Source organism: Gigantopelta aegis, chromosome 4 (assembly GCF_016097555.1).
Source record: "Gigantopelta aegis isolate Gae_Host chromosome 4, Gae_host_genome, whole genome shotgun sequence".
Classification (NCBI taxonomy): Eukaryota; Metazoa; Mollusca; class Gastropoda; order Neomphalida; family Peltospiridae; genus Gigantopelta; species Gigantopelta aegis.
In genome coordinates this window covers 36,904,314-36,923,013 of record NC_054702.1, presented here as the reverse complement: position 1 = coordinate 36,923,013, position 18,700 = coordinate 36,904,314, and the positions used below count along the sequence as shown (strand labels likewise).

At 35.9% G+C, this 18,700-nt stretch overlaps 1 protein-coding gene across 2 annotated transcripts in view; it reads left to right on the top strand.

The window, feature by feature from the left end:
• Positions 1-1,640: 1,640 nt before the first annotated feature.
• LOC121370491 (synaptotagmin-7-like) overlaps positions 1,641-18,700 on the top strand; it is an 89,612-nt gene continuing 72,552 nt past the window's right edge. For both annotated transcript variants that reach the window (XM_041495755.1, XM_041495754.1), the window contains exon 1: positions 1,641-2,131. In XM_041495755.1, coding sequence (XP_041351689.1) covers positions 1,809-2,131 — 323 coding nt within the window. In that variant the 5' untranslated portion in view covers positions 1,641-1,808. The remainder of the gene's footprint in view (positions 2,132-18,700) is intronic.

Below are 18,700 nucleotides of genomic sequence, written 5' to 3'. Positions count from 1 at the left end.
CCATCCATACATTGTCCATCCATTATTGATCCATCCACTCGTCCATCCATCCATACATGCATCCATCCATCCATGCATCCATGCATCCATTCATCCATCCATGCATCCATGCATTGTCCATCTATTATTGATCCATCCACTCGTCCATCCATCCATACATGCATCCATCCATCCATCCATTGTCCATCCATCCATCCATCTACCCATCCATCCATCCACCATCCATCCATGCATTGTCCATCCATTATTGATCCATCCACTCGTCTATCCATCCATACATCCATTGTCCATCCATCCATCCATCCATCCATCCATCCACCAATCCATCCATACATTGTCCATCCAGTGATGAGCACTTAATTCTTAGTGAAACCATTGTATATGGGGTTTTTAATACTGAACTTTGAAAATTCCATCATCTATATGTACTCTTTCCACTATACATGTACTTACTTTGTACCCAATTCTGTTTGAAAGCCACTGAATTAACAGTTTAGACCGACTCGACCTCACAGTTCTGTGTGATTGCTGTGATTAGGTAGTGAATAATGCACCACGGTGAATAGAGTACATCATCAGCTGCAACATGGGACTGTCTGTGTCAAACACCATGGCATTGCTGAACTTCAAAGAACAAGTCTCCTGCAGCCAAGTTAATTATTTTAACACCTTTACTATATAAAAATGGAGGAAAAAGAATCATTTCAACATTTTGTCTCCTGCGAATGTAAATTAAGCAGTTTTTGCTCCACAAGGGATATATGCATATTTTTGAAAATATCTAGTTGGTTGGTTATTTTGACAGAATGTTTTAGTTTTTGGTTAATTTTTTTTTTAATCTTGTTTTACATATACAAATGTATGAGGAATTTTCAAATATTATGTTTTAATTAACTACTTAAAATTGTCCTTTTCAGGGATCCAAAATAGCGAAATGAAGGTGGTTTAACTTTCTCTTTTTTTTTCTCTCTTTCGTAACCATTTGACAGAGTAAGGCTCACCTTTCAGAAAACTAGGGTATCATTACTGGTTGACAGTGATTCATGAGTGCATGCCACCTCAACTGTAAAAATATCCATTGAACTCTGTTTTGAACAAATTTGGATTTGTCAAAGTGGTATCATCTTGGCGTGTGGCCATTATCGTAGAGACAAATGACTTGTCAGTGATTCATGGAAGGATACCTTCATGACTTTGTGAAAACATCCTCTGTACTCTGCTATGTACAGAAATATGATGTCAAATGTGTTAGTGATTTTGTCAGTGAGAGCAATACACCTATAAACACCAAACTAACAATGTTAACAACTGTAAATATTATATCTAGAAAGATTCAACCAAACTCATCCAATTAAATTTTTTTATTTCTTATTAATTTGTTTCCAGCAATAGAGGATGTTGGCCAAATGGTGTATCTGGTTATAGATCTTTATTATAAAAATTTAAACTTTTGTTTTCATCTATGAAGGATGCTAGCCAAAATTGGTGTTTCTGATTACAGAATTTTAGGATAACATTTTTAACTTCTCTTTTTTTTCTTTCTTTTTTTTTCCTTTCCAGATATGGAGTATGTTAGCCAATATTTTAGCCAGTATTTTATATTTTATTATTAATTTTGTTTTGATCCCAGATATGGAAAATGTTGGCCAGATGTATCTGATTACAGAATTTTCTGATAACATGTTTAACTTATTTATTATTTTATTATTTTTATTTTATTTTTTTGGTTCCAGATTTGGAGAATGCTGGCCAACTGATGCATCTGATTTACAGAATTATAGGATAAAAAGTTAAACTTATTTTTAAAAATGTATTATTTTATTTCTGTTTTTGTTCCAGGTATGGAGGATGTAGGCCAGGTGGTGTTGGTGATTGTTGGTTCCTGCGGCGCCATCATCGGTCTGGTCCTGGGCACGGTCCTGTGTAGCTGGTGCTTCAACCGCAAGAAGGACGATGACGAGGAAGCGTTTTCCAAGAGCTACAAGCGTGTCGGCTCGGTGGACGAGGAACTGAGAGGAAACATGCAGAATCTCCAGAAACGCTCGCTTGACGATTCACGCTCTTCCGTCGGATCTTCACCCGCATCAGTCCGAAGAGCTGGGTCTCCTGTGAAGACCCGCAAGATGATAAGGTAAGGTGCAGGCAGAATGCTAGACAGGGACAAGGATCTTAATGTCTAGAACTGTATATTTGTGTCTGTATTCTAAGACAAAGGGTGAAATGACTGGGTGAAAATGACTTGGAGCAGAAATGACCGGGGGGCAGGGAAATGCCCTGATACCCTATATTCTATCAAGGTTCTAGCATGTCCATCCAAAGCCCAGTCTCTTATCTATTAAGGCCAGTGGTTGGGTTTGGGATTGATCTTATGCTCTCAAAATATTTTTCTTTACAAGGCTTATTTTTATTATCAGATCTCATTTGGATTCCTGGAATATTACATCATTGGAATCCAAGAGAATGCATTTTTTAAATTGATATTTGTTTACAGTGTGCTAGGTCACTTAGAATTTGAATTTAATAAATAATATGATTATTTGTCGGATATTCAAAGTGTTTTTGTTTTTTAAATGTTACTTGAACACTGTTTTTTTGTAAATAATTTCAGTTTGGTTTGATGTACGGTAAGAGGAAAAGTAAAAGTGTTTTGGAAATATTTTTTTATACTATTTTTGTATGCAAGTTACAAAACTGTGCTTAGAAATAAATAGTATGAAAAAAGATGTTCCCTGTTGGACAGACACTAGATGTTTTCTTCTTTATTTTAAAAACTGAAGTTATGGGATCTAATTGGATATACCCATAAGTTTCAGTTACAGAAATGTGATTACTGGTAAAATTGCATTCCCACTGAGTATTGAGCTGTACTTCACATCTATATGATTCTGTGTTGGACATCTACTCTTTCTCGGGGTAGGACGTAGCCCAGTGGTAAAGCGCTCGCTTGATGTGCAGTCGGTTTGGGATCGATCCCCATCAGTGAGCCCATTGGGCTATTTCTCGTTCCAGCTAATGCACCATGACTGGTATATCAAAGGCTGTGGTATGTGCTATCCCACGTGGTATGTGCTAAAAAAAAAAAATCTACTCTTTCTCATTCACACTATAACCATAAAAAAATTGTGTTTCTTTACAAGCTTGCGACTATGTTGTACAAGGATATTTTTCAAGGTGGAAACTATTTTCTGTTTTTAAATCACCTGTTGACCTACCAACCCACTATTTAACAACAGATATATAGTGAAACCCCTCTAAACCGGACACTCTTGCGACCAAGAAAATTGTCTGGTTTCAATAGGTATCCAGTTTAGAGAGGTTAAGTTATGTACTGGTTTTTTAAACGGGACTCTGTAAAACATTCAGTTTTGAAGGAATACCTGGTTTACAGAGGGTCCAGTTTTGAGAGGTGTCACTGTATATATATTTTTTTTGGGTTTTTGGTTTTCAAAGCTACACAATGGTGAGCATACATGTATGTGACACAGATATAAACAATACAAGACATTTATCTTTTATCTGATTTTGTTTTCTGCAGTCAGTTATTGGCCACCCACTCAGCTAGTATACAGATAGGTTCTTGATTAATTAAAAATAGTACAAGTTTGAAGCAAATCAGTCGGTGATTAACATACACAATGCCCTAGTTCTGTTTCATCTCCGTTATAATTACTGGTTATTTTCAGAAGCATGATGGTCAAGCTAGGATTCATGATAATTATAGCCATACATCGACTGCATTATTTCTACCACTATGGCACTTGTAGGATAGGATGTGATTTTTCAGCCTTTTGATCCTACCAAGATGTTTTGTTCATTCTGCATCGTTGTATTGATACACCAATTGTTGTTTTCAGCTGAACATATTATTATTAGTCCCACACCAGTCCAACTAGAAGGAACTATATAATTTTCATATCCCTCCTTCTGTCTGTTTGTCTGTCCATTCGTATATCCCTCCTTCTGTCTGTTTGTCTGTCCATTCGTATATCCATCCGTCTGTCCCACATATAGTTTTCCGGACATTGTTTTTACACAATACCTCAGGATATTGAGCTGAAATTTTGTGTATAGCTTTATCATGTTCTAATTAGTTTAACTTTCATGGTGATTTACCCATTTTGAAACAGTTATAGCCGTTAACATAGGAGATAGGAAAATTTGTTTTCTGGACAGTTTGTTTGCAATTCCTCAAGATATTGAGCTGAAATTTTGTATTTAGCAGTATAATGTTCTGTTACAGATCAAGTTTGATTTTCATGGCGATTTACCCATTTTTAACTACTCTAAGGCTGTTAACTTAGGAGATATGAAAATTTGTTTTCCAAATGTTTTAGGTTTTTTTGCACTTCCTCAAGATATTGAGCTGGAATTTTGTGTATAGCTTTATCACATACAGTTATAGATCAAGTTTTAACTTTCATGGTGATCCACTTTCACAGAGTTATGACCCATGAACTTGGGAGATATGTGAAATTTGTTATGCCTGGTAGGGGACAAGTATTGCTTTAGCAGTACTCTCAGGCTGCCTGTTGTTGTCATAGTTGTTTCTTTGTCACCTGGATGATACAATTGCTGTCAAGTTCATGTGTGGTTAATTATTAAACTTTACTGAATATATCTTCCATTGTTTATGCACCTGCCAGGTTGATCAGGTGCTGACAACTTGTGGACAGGCAGATAACGACATCTACTGTGTGTTGCTGTCTGTTGCTTTACCAAGATGTAACAGTATCATCTTTCGTTTGATCTTTAAAAACTGAGACAAGAAATCGATAAGAATTTAGTCAACAAGACAATTGCAAATTATATATTGCATTCCTGTGTAAACAAATCTGTTAGGTTGGTAGGAATTTAGTAAACATGCTGTTGTCAGAAACTTTGTAAATGAATTAGAAATTGCAAATCATGTATTGTGTTCCAGTGTAAACAAATCTGTTAGAATTTTATAATTGAGGCTGGTAGGAATTTTGTAAACATGCTGTTGTCAGAAAGTTTATAAATGAATTAGAAATTTTTGTAATTGAGGCTGTTAGAAATTTTGTAAACATGCGGTTGTTAGAAACTTTGTAATTAGGAACTTTTAATTGTTGATGTTTTATTGTTTGTAAAAAAAAAAAGAAAAAAAAGAAAAGAAGGCCGTTATAGAAATGTTATATATCGTCGGCGAAATGACAAAACCTCGTAACTATACTTTTCAAAATTTTACAGGAGAGCAAAAAAACTGAATATTTTTCGAAGAATACGTTATTTTGTTATAGTCATTGTTATGCGAACATATTAACAGTTAATAGTGATAACTACTTAATAGTGGGTGTACCATAGTTATGGCTACATCCGAAATTAGGAAGTTTTACCCTATGTGTCAGGTCTACAAATGTACTTAAGACATTTTACACCTGAAATGTCGTTGAAAATGTCAGTTACGACATTTTGATCTAGAATTTAACACAGGTTGAAGGAATGAGGCAAGATCTGTACATGGATTAAATACACATACATGTGTAACTAACTGGTTTTACTTACATGTAATCCATGTAATATGTGAAAATAATGCAATGCTGAGCGCCATGTCCACACTCTAACTTCCCGCTTTGTAGATACGACATTTTGTCATTTTGTTTATTGGACCAGTTATAATACGACTATTTGTCATGTGACAGTCAACCACTTTCTAATAGGCCGATAGTTACGATCTTTTGACAAAAGCAGAATATGAACATTCTAACTCTGGAAATTCCAAAAAGTGATTTCTCACCAAAAGCGTAGTTACGACCTTTTGTCATTTCACCGACAATATACATTTTATATATATATATTTTAGGCTAAAATCATTAGCAGTTACTTTTAACTTTATGTCAAATATAAATGAAGTTGTTAAAATGTTTTATAAATGAGGGTGTTAAAAATAATGTTGAGGTATAAATTTCATTAGTAGTTATACTTTAGCTACATGTTGTTAACAAAAGGGGAATCTAACAAGTGGGCTTGATATTTGCAGAGAACATTTAGATCAATGTTATTTTCTCCAAAAAAAAATCTATTTGTGTATATGACAACCAAACTATCTGATTATGGTAGATTTTATTGTTTTCCGTTATTCCTCCTGGCCAGCTTAATAACCTGCATTCAGTAATCATTAAAACCAAACTGCAGTCACGCAGTCATGGGATCGAGAGATTTTATGTAAAAGTCTATAATAATTTTGTTGGATCAATATGTTTGTTATTTGGTTTTACTTTGTTTTTGTATCCAAGCATGTATAATTAAATGTCCTCTGTGCACACCTTGACAATCTGGTCTGTCTGTCCACGACAGAGGTTAATGGGTTAATGTGAGAGAAGACGAATATGCTGATGTTAACCCTCCCTGCACTAAGCTGTTAACACTCACCTTGGATTTGAACTGACATACCTGAGGTGTTTATAATATAATAAAGATCTATAACCAGATACACCATTTGGCCAACATCCTCTACCCGAAAGGATTCTGAGTGTGACATAGCCCAGTGGTAAAAAGCGCTCGCTTGATGCGCAGTCGGTTTGGGATCGATCCCCGTTGGGTGGTTCATTGGGCTATTTCTCATCCCAGCCCGTGTACCACGACTGGTATATCAAAAGCCATGGTATGTGCTATCCTGTCTGTGGGATGGTGCATATAAAAGATCCCTTGTTACTAATGGAAAAATGTAGCGGGTTTCCTCTCTAAGACTATATGTCAGAATTACCAAATGTTTGACATCCAACATCCAATAGCCGATGATTAATAAATCAATGTGCACTAGTGGTGTCGTTAAACAAAGCACACTTTACTCCCTATACTAAGCTGTTCAAGCTCACCTTGGGTTTGAACCGACATACACAGTGATACCTGAGATGCTTGGGTTGTAGGATCGACACATTCTATGATTGGTTTTTTCCTCTTATTACATCAAAAGTTGTGGTATGTGCTGTCCTGTCTTTGGGAAAGTGCATATAATCAATCAATCAATCAACCATTTGAGATGAGCTTACATCCACTGAAGGTTGAAGCACACCTGTCTTGGGTACATTCTCCGGAATTCCCTGGCAGATGTGTCTAAGACCGGTGTGCATATAACAAAAAAATTCCTTTCTACTATATAATGGAAAAAATTTAGCAGGTTTTGTTTTTTCTCTGAAGACTACGTGTCTCAGAATTACCCAATGTTTGACATCCAATACCCATTGATTAATTAATCAGTTGTGTGTTAGCAATGTCTTAAAATAAATGTTAACTTTACACAATGATAAAAAAAAAAGCTCTTTGCAGCACCTTCCAGCCTTTAGGGCCATGGTACAAAAAATGTATATTCAGTCCCGTCTATGGGAAAGTGTATATAAAAGATCCCATGCTGCTAATGGAAAAATGTAGCGGGTTTTCTCTTAAGAAAATGTGTTCAAAATGACCAAATGTTTGACATCCAAATGCTGATGATTAATACATCAATGTGCTCTAGTGGTGTCATTAAACAAAACAAACTTTTAACTTTAACAATATATGTTGGGGTTTTTTTAATTAAACTATCTGCTATCTGGCGTATATGTTTTAATAAAACTATATAGCCACAGTGTATACATATGCCATATTTTATTATCAAACTATAGCTGCAACATGTACGTTACTATACCTAGGTGACAGTTTTCACATTGAATCTATAACGATATCCACAGCGGTTGGCCATCGTATTAATTTGTCGCGGTGTATGTGTATAACCTGTGGGCCACTGCGTCTAGCGGCCAGAAAACAATTGCTCGATCAGCTACAGCACACCGTACGCAATATATATATATATATATAGCGTCCTATCTGGTTGTGATTGATTCCCGTGAAAACCATGTCACAGTGTACTTTTTTGTGTTCACCATCCGCGCTCGAAGACTCGCGCACCAACTGCATGTGGGCTCTGTACAGCAATAAGCCATAAGGCAAACGGAGACTCCTACCAATTGCGACTTTCTTTATTGATCTCTCCTAATGGTATAAAAACAATTTTGCTGCCTGTAAAGAAACATTAACTTGTTGTCCACCGCTGCCTTAGCACGGATTCCACAAAGTGCCTGGACTTTACGTGCATACACTTTCTGTGCTCATAGTCCCGCCATCCGGTAGGGTCCGGGCTGACACACTATCAGCTGCAACTGTCAGATGCTATTGTTCAATAGCGAGTGTGCCGTACTTGATCTGCCGGTAGCGGAATGGCCACCAGGTTGTATCTTTGTTGCTGTAGTTTTTATTTTTCTATTTTGATTTAATGTCCATATTAGTTTTCAAGTGTGTTAGAAATACTATAGTTGGTTGATGGTGTAATTTGTGTATGTTATATTATATTATATTAGATCATAATAGGGAGTTTTTGGAGAGGTTTTTGGTTAATGTTTACAAAAAAATGGATTGTTTATTAGCAATATTTTTATGTTCTGTTTTGATTTAATGTTCGTATTACTTTTCAAAAGTGTGTTAAAAATACTATAGTTGGTTGATGGTGTAATTTGTGTGTTGTATAATATATGATAACAGGGAGCTTGTTTTAGAGGTTTTTAGTTAATGTTTACAAACTAATGGATTGTTTATTAGCTGTATTTTTGTTTTCTGTTTTGTTTTGATTGTCTCCATTACCTTTCAGTAATTGTTGGTTAATATATTTGTATACAGTATAACATAGGGTATACATGTACCAATGGTAGTGAGTTGTTTTTGGTGGTGTTTGGGTAATGTTTACTAATTAATGGTTTGTTTATTAGCTATATTTTTGTTTTCTGTTTTGCTTTACTTGTCTCTATTACCTTTCAGTGTGTTTAGTAATAGTTAATATATTTGCATATAAGGTATAACATAGGGTATAACTGATAGTGAGTTGGTTTTGGTTGTTACTTGCTAACGAGATGCTAATTTAACTGATAGATTGTTTATTTGATATATAGTTTTATTTTCTGTTTTGCATTGCAAGTACATGTAGCTGTGTCTGTTACCTTATGGATGTTTAAGAAATTATTGGTTTATATATTTGAGTCAGGTATAACTTAAGACTATAACAATGACAGAGTTGGTGTTGGTTGTTCCTTGTTAATGGGATGCGTAATAATGGATTGTTTATTTGCAATATTTTATTTTCGGTTTGGGTGATATATTTGTATAAGGTATAACATGGGTTATAACTGATAGTAAGTACAGCTATGGGTTATTATTTGCTAATGTGATGCTATTAATTAACTAATGGATTGTTTATTTACTGTATTTAAAAAAAATAAAAATAAGTGTCTCTGTTACTTTTAAGTGTGTAAGGAATTGTGGTTGGATATACAAAAAGAAACGAATATAACACTAATATTTTAATTTATCCAGCAATCACTGTATACATTGGAAAGATATGATGACTAGATAAATCTCTATATTTTCGGTCACTGACCAAAAATATAGATCACGTGACATAAGCCCGACTCGATTCGAGTATTTCAGAGTAGTTTTCAGTAAACATACTCTTTAAATCATTTGTTGAAGTACAGTAAATACAAATAACTTTTAGTTTTGTGATAACAGTACAAAACTTGTAGATTTATTTATGAATTAGTTTAGAAATGCTTTTTTAATGTGACAGAATGTAGCTAGCGTCTTACAAATAATGCTAGGTTGACAAAACTCGATTTGCTTATACAAAACTAGAATAAATCATGATTTTTCGAATATTCCCATAGGATTGCAGGATAAAAGAAATAACTGGCTACTGTCTTAAAATATCAGCTGTATTTGCTCAGGTCGAATGGCAAATGCAGCTCGGGAGAGCCTCACTGTATTCGCTATTCTAACCTTCACAGGATAAAGCCGATATCTTAAGACAGTAACCAATTATTTCATATATATATATATATATATATATATATATATATATATATATATATATATATATATATGGAGGGAGGGAGGGAGGGAGGGAGGTTATTACCAGAGTGTTTTTCGGTATCATCAATATCATATATTGGGAATAAAAATTGTATTATGCAATACCAAAATACATGAGGGTAATAATCTCTTTATCATATCTTTATCAAGCTTAATAAACGTGTTTTTGTAAACTGTACATGCAACTTTAATTCCTGTCTGACATTACTAGATATTCAAATGACGTAAGAATATGTGGCGTTATATATGTCCTTACATCAAAATAAACTAGGGCAGCTTTCAGTGTCAAATTGCCATTGAAATGTTTTTATTCGATGACTATGAATGCATACATCAATTATGGAGTGTCACACAAGTACATTTGCTTAAATTTCAATAAACCTAGTGCTGTGACCTTGATTAATTTACATCTAATTTGCAAAGTTATCAAATTCTTAAAATATCTGATCTGAAAAATATCACATACTTTGATTGCACTGAAAATGTAAGATATTATATGATATATATATATATATATTTATTTATTCATGATTTAATTAGTAAAAAAAATTCAAATTAGACCTAAATATTCACAGGATATTGTTCAAACACAAACTAATGGAATTCAAACTGAATATTTAAAAATAAAATAAATTAAATTAAATTAAATTAAATTAAATTGGAGACAAGTAAATTAATCATTGCATTTTTGTTTTTTGTTCAATATATCTGTGTGGGCATAACGATGATAGGGAGTATAGTTTTTAATTTAGCCTTTGTTAACGGGATGCTGTAGTTAATGGCTTGTTTATTTGGTGTCTGTAACAGGGAGCTCTCTCAGATCACAGCCTTGATAAAAAGTGGATTGCGTCCATTATAGGGTGTGATTTATTGTGTTTCTATTGATCTGCAGCCCAAGATTGTGTAGAGTTGGTCAGCGACATCATGTACTTGTTTACAATATGTCTCGTACTTTCGGTCCATTAATAATCACATTGGTACACATATACTCTTCAAAAAAAGAAACGCAAAAGGGTACAAATGGGTTATAACTCCGATTTTATGTTTCCTACCGGTTCATGCTTTGTGAATATAAGGTCATTGCATGTCCCAAACACATTCCCACGGTTACATTCGATAAAACGCAGCTACCGTACAATAAAGTTCCAAAATGTGAATATTCGCAAAAACGCAGCCACGTGCAAACCATGTCACCACTGCACGTGCGTTGTCTGCACGTGCAACATGAACACCGACAGTATAAAAGTGCAGGGTGTTCTCTTGCCTGGCCTCTGTATCTGGCCGACAGTTGACAATGCAGGACATGCCACGTCTCAGTGAACCGCAGAGAAACAATGCCATCAGCCGACTAGACGCAGGCGAATCCAGAACGGCCGTTGCCAGGGCATTCCATGTGTCCCCAAGCACCATCTCCAGACTGTGGGACCGTTACCAGCAACATGGATCAACATGTGACCTCCCTAGATCCGGTCGACCACGGGTCACTACCCCCGGGCAGGACCGCTACATCCGGGTACGCCACCTTCGGGAACGATTGACTACTGCCACCTCCACAGCCGCAGCAATACCAGGTTTGCGCAGCATATCCGACCAGACCGTACGGAACCGCCTACGTGAGGTAGGAATTCGTGCCAGACGTCCAGTTCGAGGTGTCATCTTAACACCACAACACCGTCGACTCCGACTGCAGTGGTGCCAGATTCATCGACAATGGCCTCAACTGCGATGGAGACAGGTGTGGTTCAGTGACGAGTCCCGATTTCTGCTCCGACGTCATGATGGAAGATGTCGCGTGTATAGGCGTCGTGGTGAACGTTATGCGGCAAACTGCGTGCAGGAAGTGGACAGATTCGGCGGGGGTAGTGTCATGGTGTGGGCAGCCATCTCACACACTGGCAGAACTGACCGGGCCACGTGCAGGGCAACCTGAATGCACAGGGCTACATTGACCAGATCCTCCGGCCACACATCGTTCCAGTTATGGCCAACGCCAACGCAGTGTTCCAACATGACAACGCCAGGCCTCACACAGCACGTCTCACAACGGCTTTCCTACAGAACAACAACATTAATGTCCTTCCTTGGCCATCGATATCACCGGATTTGAACCTAATTGAGCATTTATGGGACGAGTTGGACCGACGCCTCCGACAGCGACAACCACAGCCCCAGACCCTGCCCGAGCTGGCAGCAGCCTTGCAGGCCGAGTGGGCCACCATCCCCCGGGACGTCATCCGTACTCTGGTTGCTTCAATGGGCAGGCGGTGCCAGGCAGTTGTCAACACACGCGGAGGCCACACCCGGTATTGACTCCAGATGACCTTGACCTTGGTGGTGTGTCCTATCACTTACTCACAATGGACTAGAGTGAATTGTGAACAATCCTGCAACATTTGGTAATTATCGGACTCACCATTCAATAATTAAATCAATTCTCCAAATGTTACGACAATGTGGTTTTGCGTTTCTTCTTTTGAAGAGTATATTTAGAAGAGGTGAAGTATAGACAACCTGATCATATCACACAAAAACAAATTAACACTGGCATAGGAAGCTGGTGTGGGGGCAAGGGGGGCATGTGTCCCCCTACTTTTCAAATATTTTGCTTTATAATAGTGTAAAAGTGTGTAAATATAAAAGTGTTCCCCCCCCCCCCCCCCCCCCTTTTTGGCACCTTCCTACACCACTGATTAAGTAAACAATTTGGCTGTTTTATATTTATAAACAAACGGAAATTCGGCAGTCATGCAGTTAACCCTTAAAAATATCTATTTGCCTATTGTTGGTCCTTTTTGGAATTAACATTAATATATGTGGGAATGGTATAAAAGATGGTTATTAAATTTTGTTAATTAACATGGAGGAAGGATTGTTGGAAATAAAATTTAAGGATACATGCTCATGTATGTCTACAACATATATATCTGTATTTCTCAAAATATCTTGATTACCATATATTAATTACTGAATCAAGAACATGTTTTGTTCTGAAGTTGTTTTAACATCACATATATAAGCTTAATACTAAACGTGGTAGACGTATATTTATCATATAATGTTTATACCAAAGACAATTAATAAAATGCACAGACAAGACGACTGGTATATCAAAGGTTGGGGTATGTACTACCCTGTCTGTAAGATGGTGCATATAAAAGATCCCTTGCTACTAATCTGAAAGAGTAGCCCATGAAATGACGACAGCAGGTTTCCTTTCTCAATATCTGTGTGGTCCTTAACAATATGTCTGACGCCATATAACCGTAAATAAAATGTGTTGAGTGTGTCGTTAAATAAAAAAAAACATTTCCTATAGTTAAAAGGCAGTGTAACCCTTTACATACTACACTGTGTATATTGTAGCTTAAAGGGACTATCATGAGTTTTCAGACTTCCTTTTGTTCCCCCGAACAAAATAAACACACCCCACTTTTTTTCTTTCTTTTTTTTTTACTTACATTTGTTCGACACCCAATAGCCGATGTATATTTTTTGTTCTGGGGTGTTGTTAAACATTCATTCATTAATTTTTCTGTTTTTTATTATTAAATAGTTCTTAAATAATTGTTAAAATATTAGAGGTTGCTGCTTTAAATATGGCAGTATTCTCAGTGATACTCAACTGAGGTGATTAAATATTACCAATAATGAGTTCCACTGTAAACATGGGGTTCACTGAAAACATGCAACCATTGGTTTTTCTGTTTTCATTTTCTTTCTTTTTTTATACAGCCTCTACATAATTATGTTGTCTGTGTATTAAATATGGATGTTTTGATCACTATGTAGCAACATAACAGTGTAATCAGTGGTCTTATTTTTAGATTTAATTATAAACAGCTAGTTATTGTCAAATGAAAAAACAATCAATTCAATAACAAGGACATTCAATGAAGCATCGATCTCCTTTTAAAGTAGCATTACTTGTTTTATGCTGAGAGAAAGAAACTTGGTACGATATTGTAACTGGTCGATGCAAGTGGTTTACACCTACCCATTGAGCCTTGCGGAGCACTCTCTCGGGGTTTGGAGTCGGTATCTGGATTAAAAATCCCATGCTTTGACTAGGATCCAAACCCATTACCTGTAATGCTTGTAGGCTGATGGCCTAACCACGACGCCACCGTACAAAGATGTAATACGGGATTGGATGTCAGTATTGTGGAATTCAATGTCAGTAACAGGTTTGTCTTTCTGATGTTCCTATGGATGAGCGTTTTTGGTTGAATTAAGTGACTCTTTCCTGTTAGTGTTGGTGTGATCCCTTATTTCTTTCTATCATAGTGAGTATAGAAATAAGACTTGTATATTGAGCATTTCTTCTTTTTTTAAATTAATTTTAATCAGGGTTACCCAGTAGTAATTTTTTTTGTTAAAAGGAACATTGTTAAAACTAATTAATTTTCCATTTCATTCAGGAAAGTTAACTTGAAGAAATGTATGTGTGGGTTTTTTTTAGGTTTTTTTTTTGGGGGGGGGGGGGGGGGAGGGGGGGTTTGCAAACTGAGAACACAGTTTGCATTCTGTTTTATCAATCTTGATCATAATATAATAAAACTGGTAGATATATCTTGAATATACTTAACACATAAAATGAACCTCCACTGAGAGGTTTTGAACCCAGAACCATTTGGTTAAGAGTCCTATGCACTGCAGATTGTGCTAATAAGGAACCATCAATACATGCACCTGTATACTGTCAGAGGAAGCACTTTACATGAACATATATATAACACATACAAACTACATGTATACTGTTTCTTTTTTATATACTATCTGGGGGTTTTCTTTTTTTACATTGATCATACAAAGAATACTGTTCTTTACTGTCCCAGGCCTCACCATGTACACTTGCCAAATTAGCCAATTGCTAATTTTTATACAAAATGGCTACAAAACTGAGTCTTTAATAGGCTAATTAAAAATACCTCAGATTAAACACATTTTAATAAATTTTAAGGAAATACTCTACATTTTTAAAAATTGGCTAATCCAAAATTTGTTCCAGTGTGAACCCTGCTGCTATACCTATTAATTTTGTCTGCTAAAAGTGTATACAAAACAAATGTGGAGATAGTTTTTTTTTACTTTTTCCTTTTTAAAGTATTATGCTGACAATACCCTCCTAACCACACCACACCACCACAGGCTGACTACATACAGTTAGTATGCTCATGAAAATGCTAGTAATTGCAAACATAGAGCCCCTTGTTGTAATTAATTACACACATTTTAATGGAATCTTTGGGGGGGGGGGGGGGGGGGGGGGTTGTGGATGTGTTTACATGATGTCTATATTGCTTAAATTCGCAGACCCTCATTTAAACCCATGAAAATGGAAGCCAAGTCTGATTATTCTACAAACCTGTAACACTTTTAAATAAACATACAACAGGGTGAATAAAAAATGTTTGACATTAATGTGGGGAAATAATAATCATTACTTCTCAAAGGTACGTGCATTTGTATAAACACCAGGATGACCAGAAACACTTCAAATGTATGGAAATGGATAATCTAAACAATAAAATGTAATTGAGGTCTGATTTCAGTTAACAAAAACGACTCTTTAATAGTAAAAAATATGATAGTGTTTAAATAATAGGGTCTGTCGCTTTGACTTCTGTCATAAACAACCATTGCTACAAATATTTTGCGATTGATCTGAAAGTCATACATGTTCATATCAAGCCTGTGACATATGTTGTGTACATATATACCGGTATATATCAGTTTGAAAGGTACTTATATACATCTATATACATGTGCTCCTGCTGTTACTTGTAAGCTGTTTGCACTCGACTTACAATAATAGAATTTAAGAGTTTCTTTATATTCCTTTAATCCAAATTTGTTTGAACAATGAGAAAAATCTATTTTGTCACTTGAAAAAGGAAAATATGCGACATAAATTCAGTGATAGCTAATGTAAATTCAAGTACCTGCATTCTAGCCAGTAGCAAAAAGTCAACAGTTATTTACATAAAATGATTTGCTGTTAAAAATGTTATGGCAGAATCAATTATTTCTTTGTATACAGTTGCTACCTGATACTTGGTTTCTGGCATCTAATACAAATATTAAATTATCGCTTTTGACAATGCGTTTAATATAGTTATTTCACTATAAGTTGAGTCCCTAATTTCAAGCCATGGCATAGAAGTAAAGATAATTATTTTATGCTAGGGTCAGACTGTCAACTGCCAGCATAAAGTTGGCCAACTCGACAGTTGCATTGAGTTGTAATGTGCGCTCAGACTAGCAACAAATGTTGGTCTCGATTCAGTTTTAAATCAGATATGACGGCCATTGTAGGAGTCGTATATGATGAAAATAGAGTTGTAAGTGTGCTCAGACTAGCAACTGGACCGTCGTAAAAGTTGTGACAGCAGAAAGTTGGCCAACATTCTGTTGGCAGTTGGTAGTCTGAGCCTTGCATTAAGAACGTCAGCTTTGCACATTGGTATCCCATTTCTTAACAAATTGCCAAGCATATATATCAACAGAAAGAAAGAAATGTTTTATTTAACGACACACTCAACACATTTTATTTACGGTTATATGGCATTAGACATATGGTTAAGGACCACACAGATATTGAGAGAGGAAACCTGCTGTCACCACTTCATAGGCTACTCTTTTCGATTAGCAGCAAGGGATCTTTTATATGCACCATCCCACAGACAGGGTAGTACATACCACGGCCTTTGATATACCAGTCATGGTGCACTGGCTGGAACGAGAAATAGCCCAATGGGCCCACCGATGGGGATAGATCCCACACCGACCGCACATCGAGAATGTATCCTCAATGGATGATGAAGATTTATACTGAAAAAAAACTAGGTTGTGAAATTTTGGAGAAGATATGCATATCACCCTTTTTAATTAGCACATACCATGATCTAATAATCAGGGCGCAGTGGTTAGAAGGGATGGTCAACTGCTCAGTTGATGCACTGTTGGTCAAAGATCAATCCCCGTTGGTGGGCCCTATTGGGCTATTTTTTCGTCACCCAGCCAGTGCACCATGACTGGTATATCAAAGGCTGTGGTATGTGCTGTCCTGTCTGTGGGATGGTGCATATAAAACGGCAATAGAAATAAGCAAACTTTTTCATTAGTCCACCGGACAAGTACATCTAGAAATCTATTTGTCCGCAAATATTTTCACTTGTCCAAATAAATGTTTTGTCTTATTCAAGTACAAGAACCATATTTTTGATTGCGCAAAATGAAACTGTCCACTGGATAACAACTGAGGTACATTTTGCTTGTCCGAGCAAATATTCACTTGTCAGGACAAACGGACAAGTGCTTAGTTCGAACACTGTAAAAGATCACTTTTTACTGGTTAATAAATCAATGTATGCTAATGGTGTTGGTAATTAACAAAAGAGACTTAACTTTGGTTGGAAATGGGGACACTTCATTGGTTCTACAAGCAGCTGAAGAAAAAATTATATTATATAACATTTAGTGAAATATATTAAAATATCCGTGAAATAAAAGTGTTGTAAGTCACTCATTGACGATAACACATTTTAGAGTGAAAATTTCACTATTTCACTCTATAATGTGTTATTGTCATTGTAGAAAGTGTTATCTTCACTGTAAGAAAGCCGGAACTGTTTTGCTGCTTGCATTTTAAAAAATAAAGGTAAATTGCCAAAAGTTATATAATAAATAGAAAATTTCATGTTTTTTGTCAAATATGATTTATATTACATCTCGTGAAGATGAGATATAAATCATATTTGACAAAAACAATGAAATATCCTCTATATATCATGCGTGACTTCTTGTTTTCACTTGATGTATTTTCACAGAGTTAAATCGGTCTCCTGTTGTTTGATTTACACGGACTCAGTTTTTACATTATCCGCAAGTATTTTTATCATTAAACCAAGAAGCAAGCTCGATGTGCCTCGTGAGAACATTGATTAGTTTATATAATCACATCAGATTTCTATTGGGACCACACAGAACTGCTTTCTGAACTCATGAATACCATGCATTTGCAATTACAAACCCTCTCGTGTGCCTAAAAACAAAATAGCAAAACGGAGGAACTACCTAGAGAATTTGTATGGTGCATTATAATCAAATATTCATTGGATTATTATCAGCTTTAACCGAAAAAATTTATGAAAATGTAATTGCGTTTGCTGATGAGATGTATATATACAGTGTAAATGAGTATATAAAGATCTGTTTAGTGAAGGTGTCTTCAGTTGTTTTTCGGATGACGATACAGTGAACATAGATTTGGAAGAATATAAGGAAGGTTTTAAAATTCTTTTCCATATGGCGGAATATTTGTACACATGTAGATGCATCTTACCCAAGTGAGTATGGAATTAATATATTTTATGAATAGTATATATTTTGAAAAAGTAATTTTGAAATATGGTAATTAATTAAGATTTGTTTGGTATGAGTTGAGGACAAAACTCAAAACAGTTTGCATTACTCTTTTACAAACAGATAATTGTAGGACCAAATATATGAGAAAAAAACCCTTATTATATCTGTATTTAAAACTTAAAATCTAAAACATGCACTATGAATCTCTTTTCTGGTATTTGGGGGCGAGACGTAGCCCAGTGGTAAAGCACTTGCTTGATGCCGGTCGGTTTGGGATTGGGCTATTTCTTACACCAGCCAGTGCACCACAATTGGTACATCAAAGGCCATGGTATGTACTATCCTGTCTTTGGGATGGTGGATATAAAAGATCCCTGCTGCTAATCAAAAAAAAAGTAGTCCATGAAGTGGCAACAGC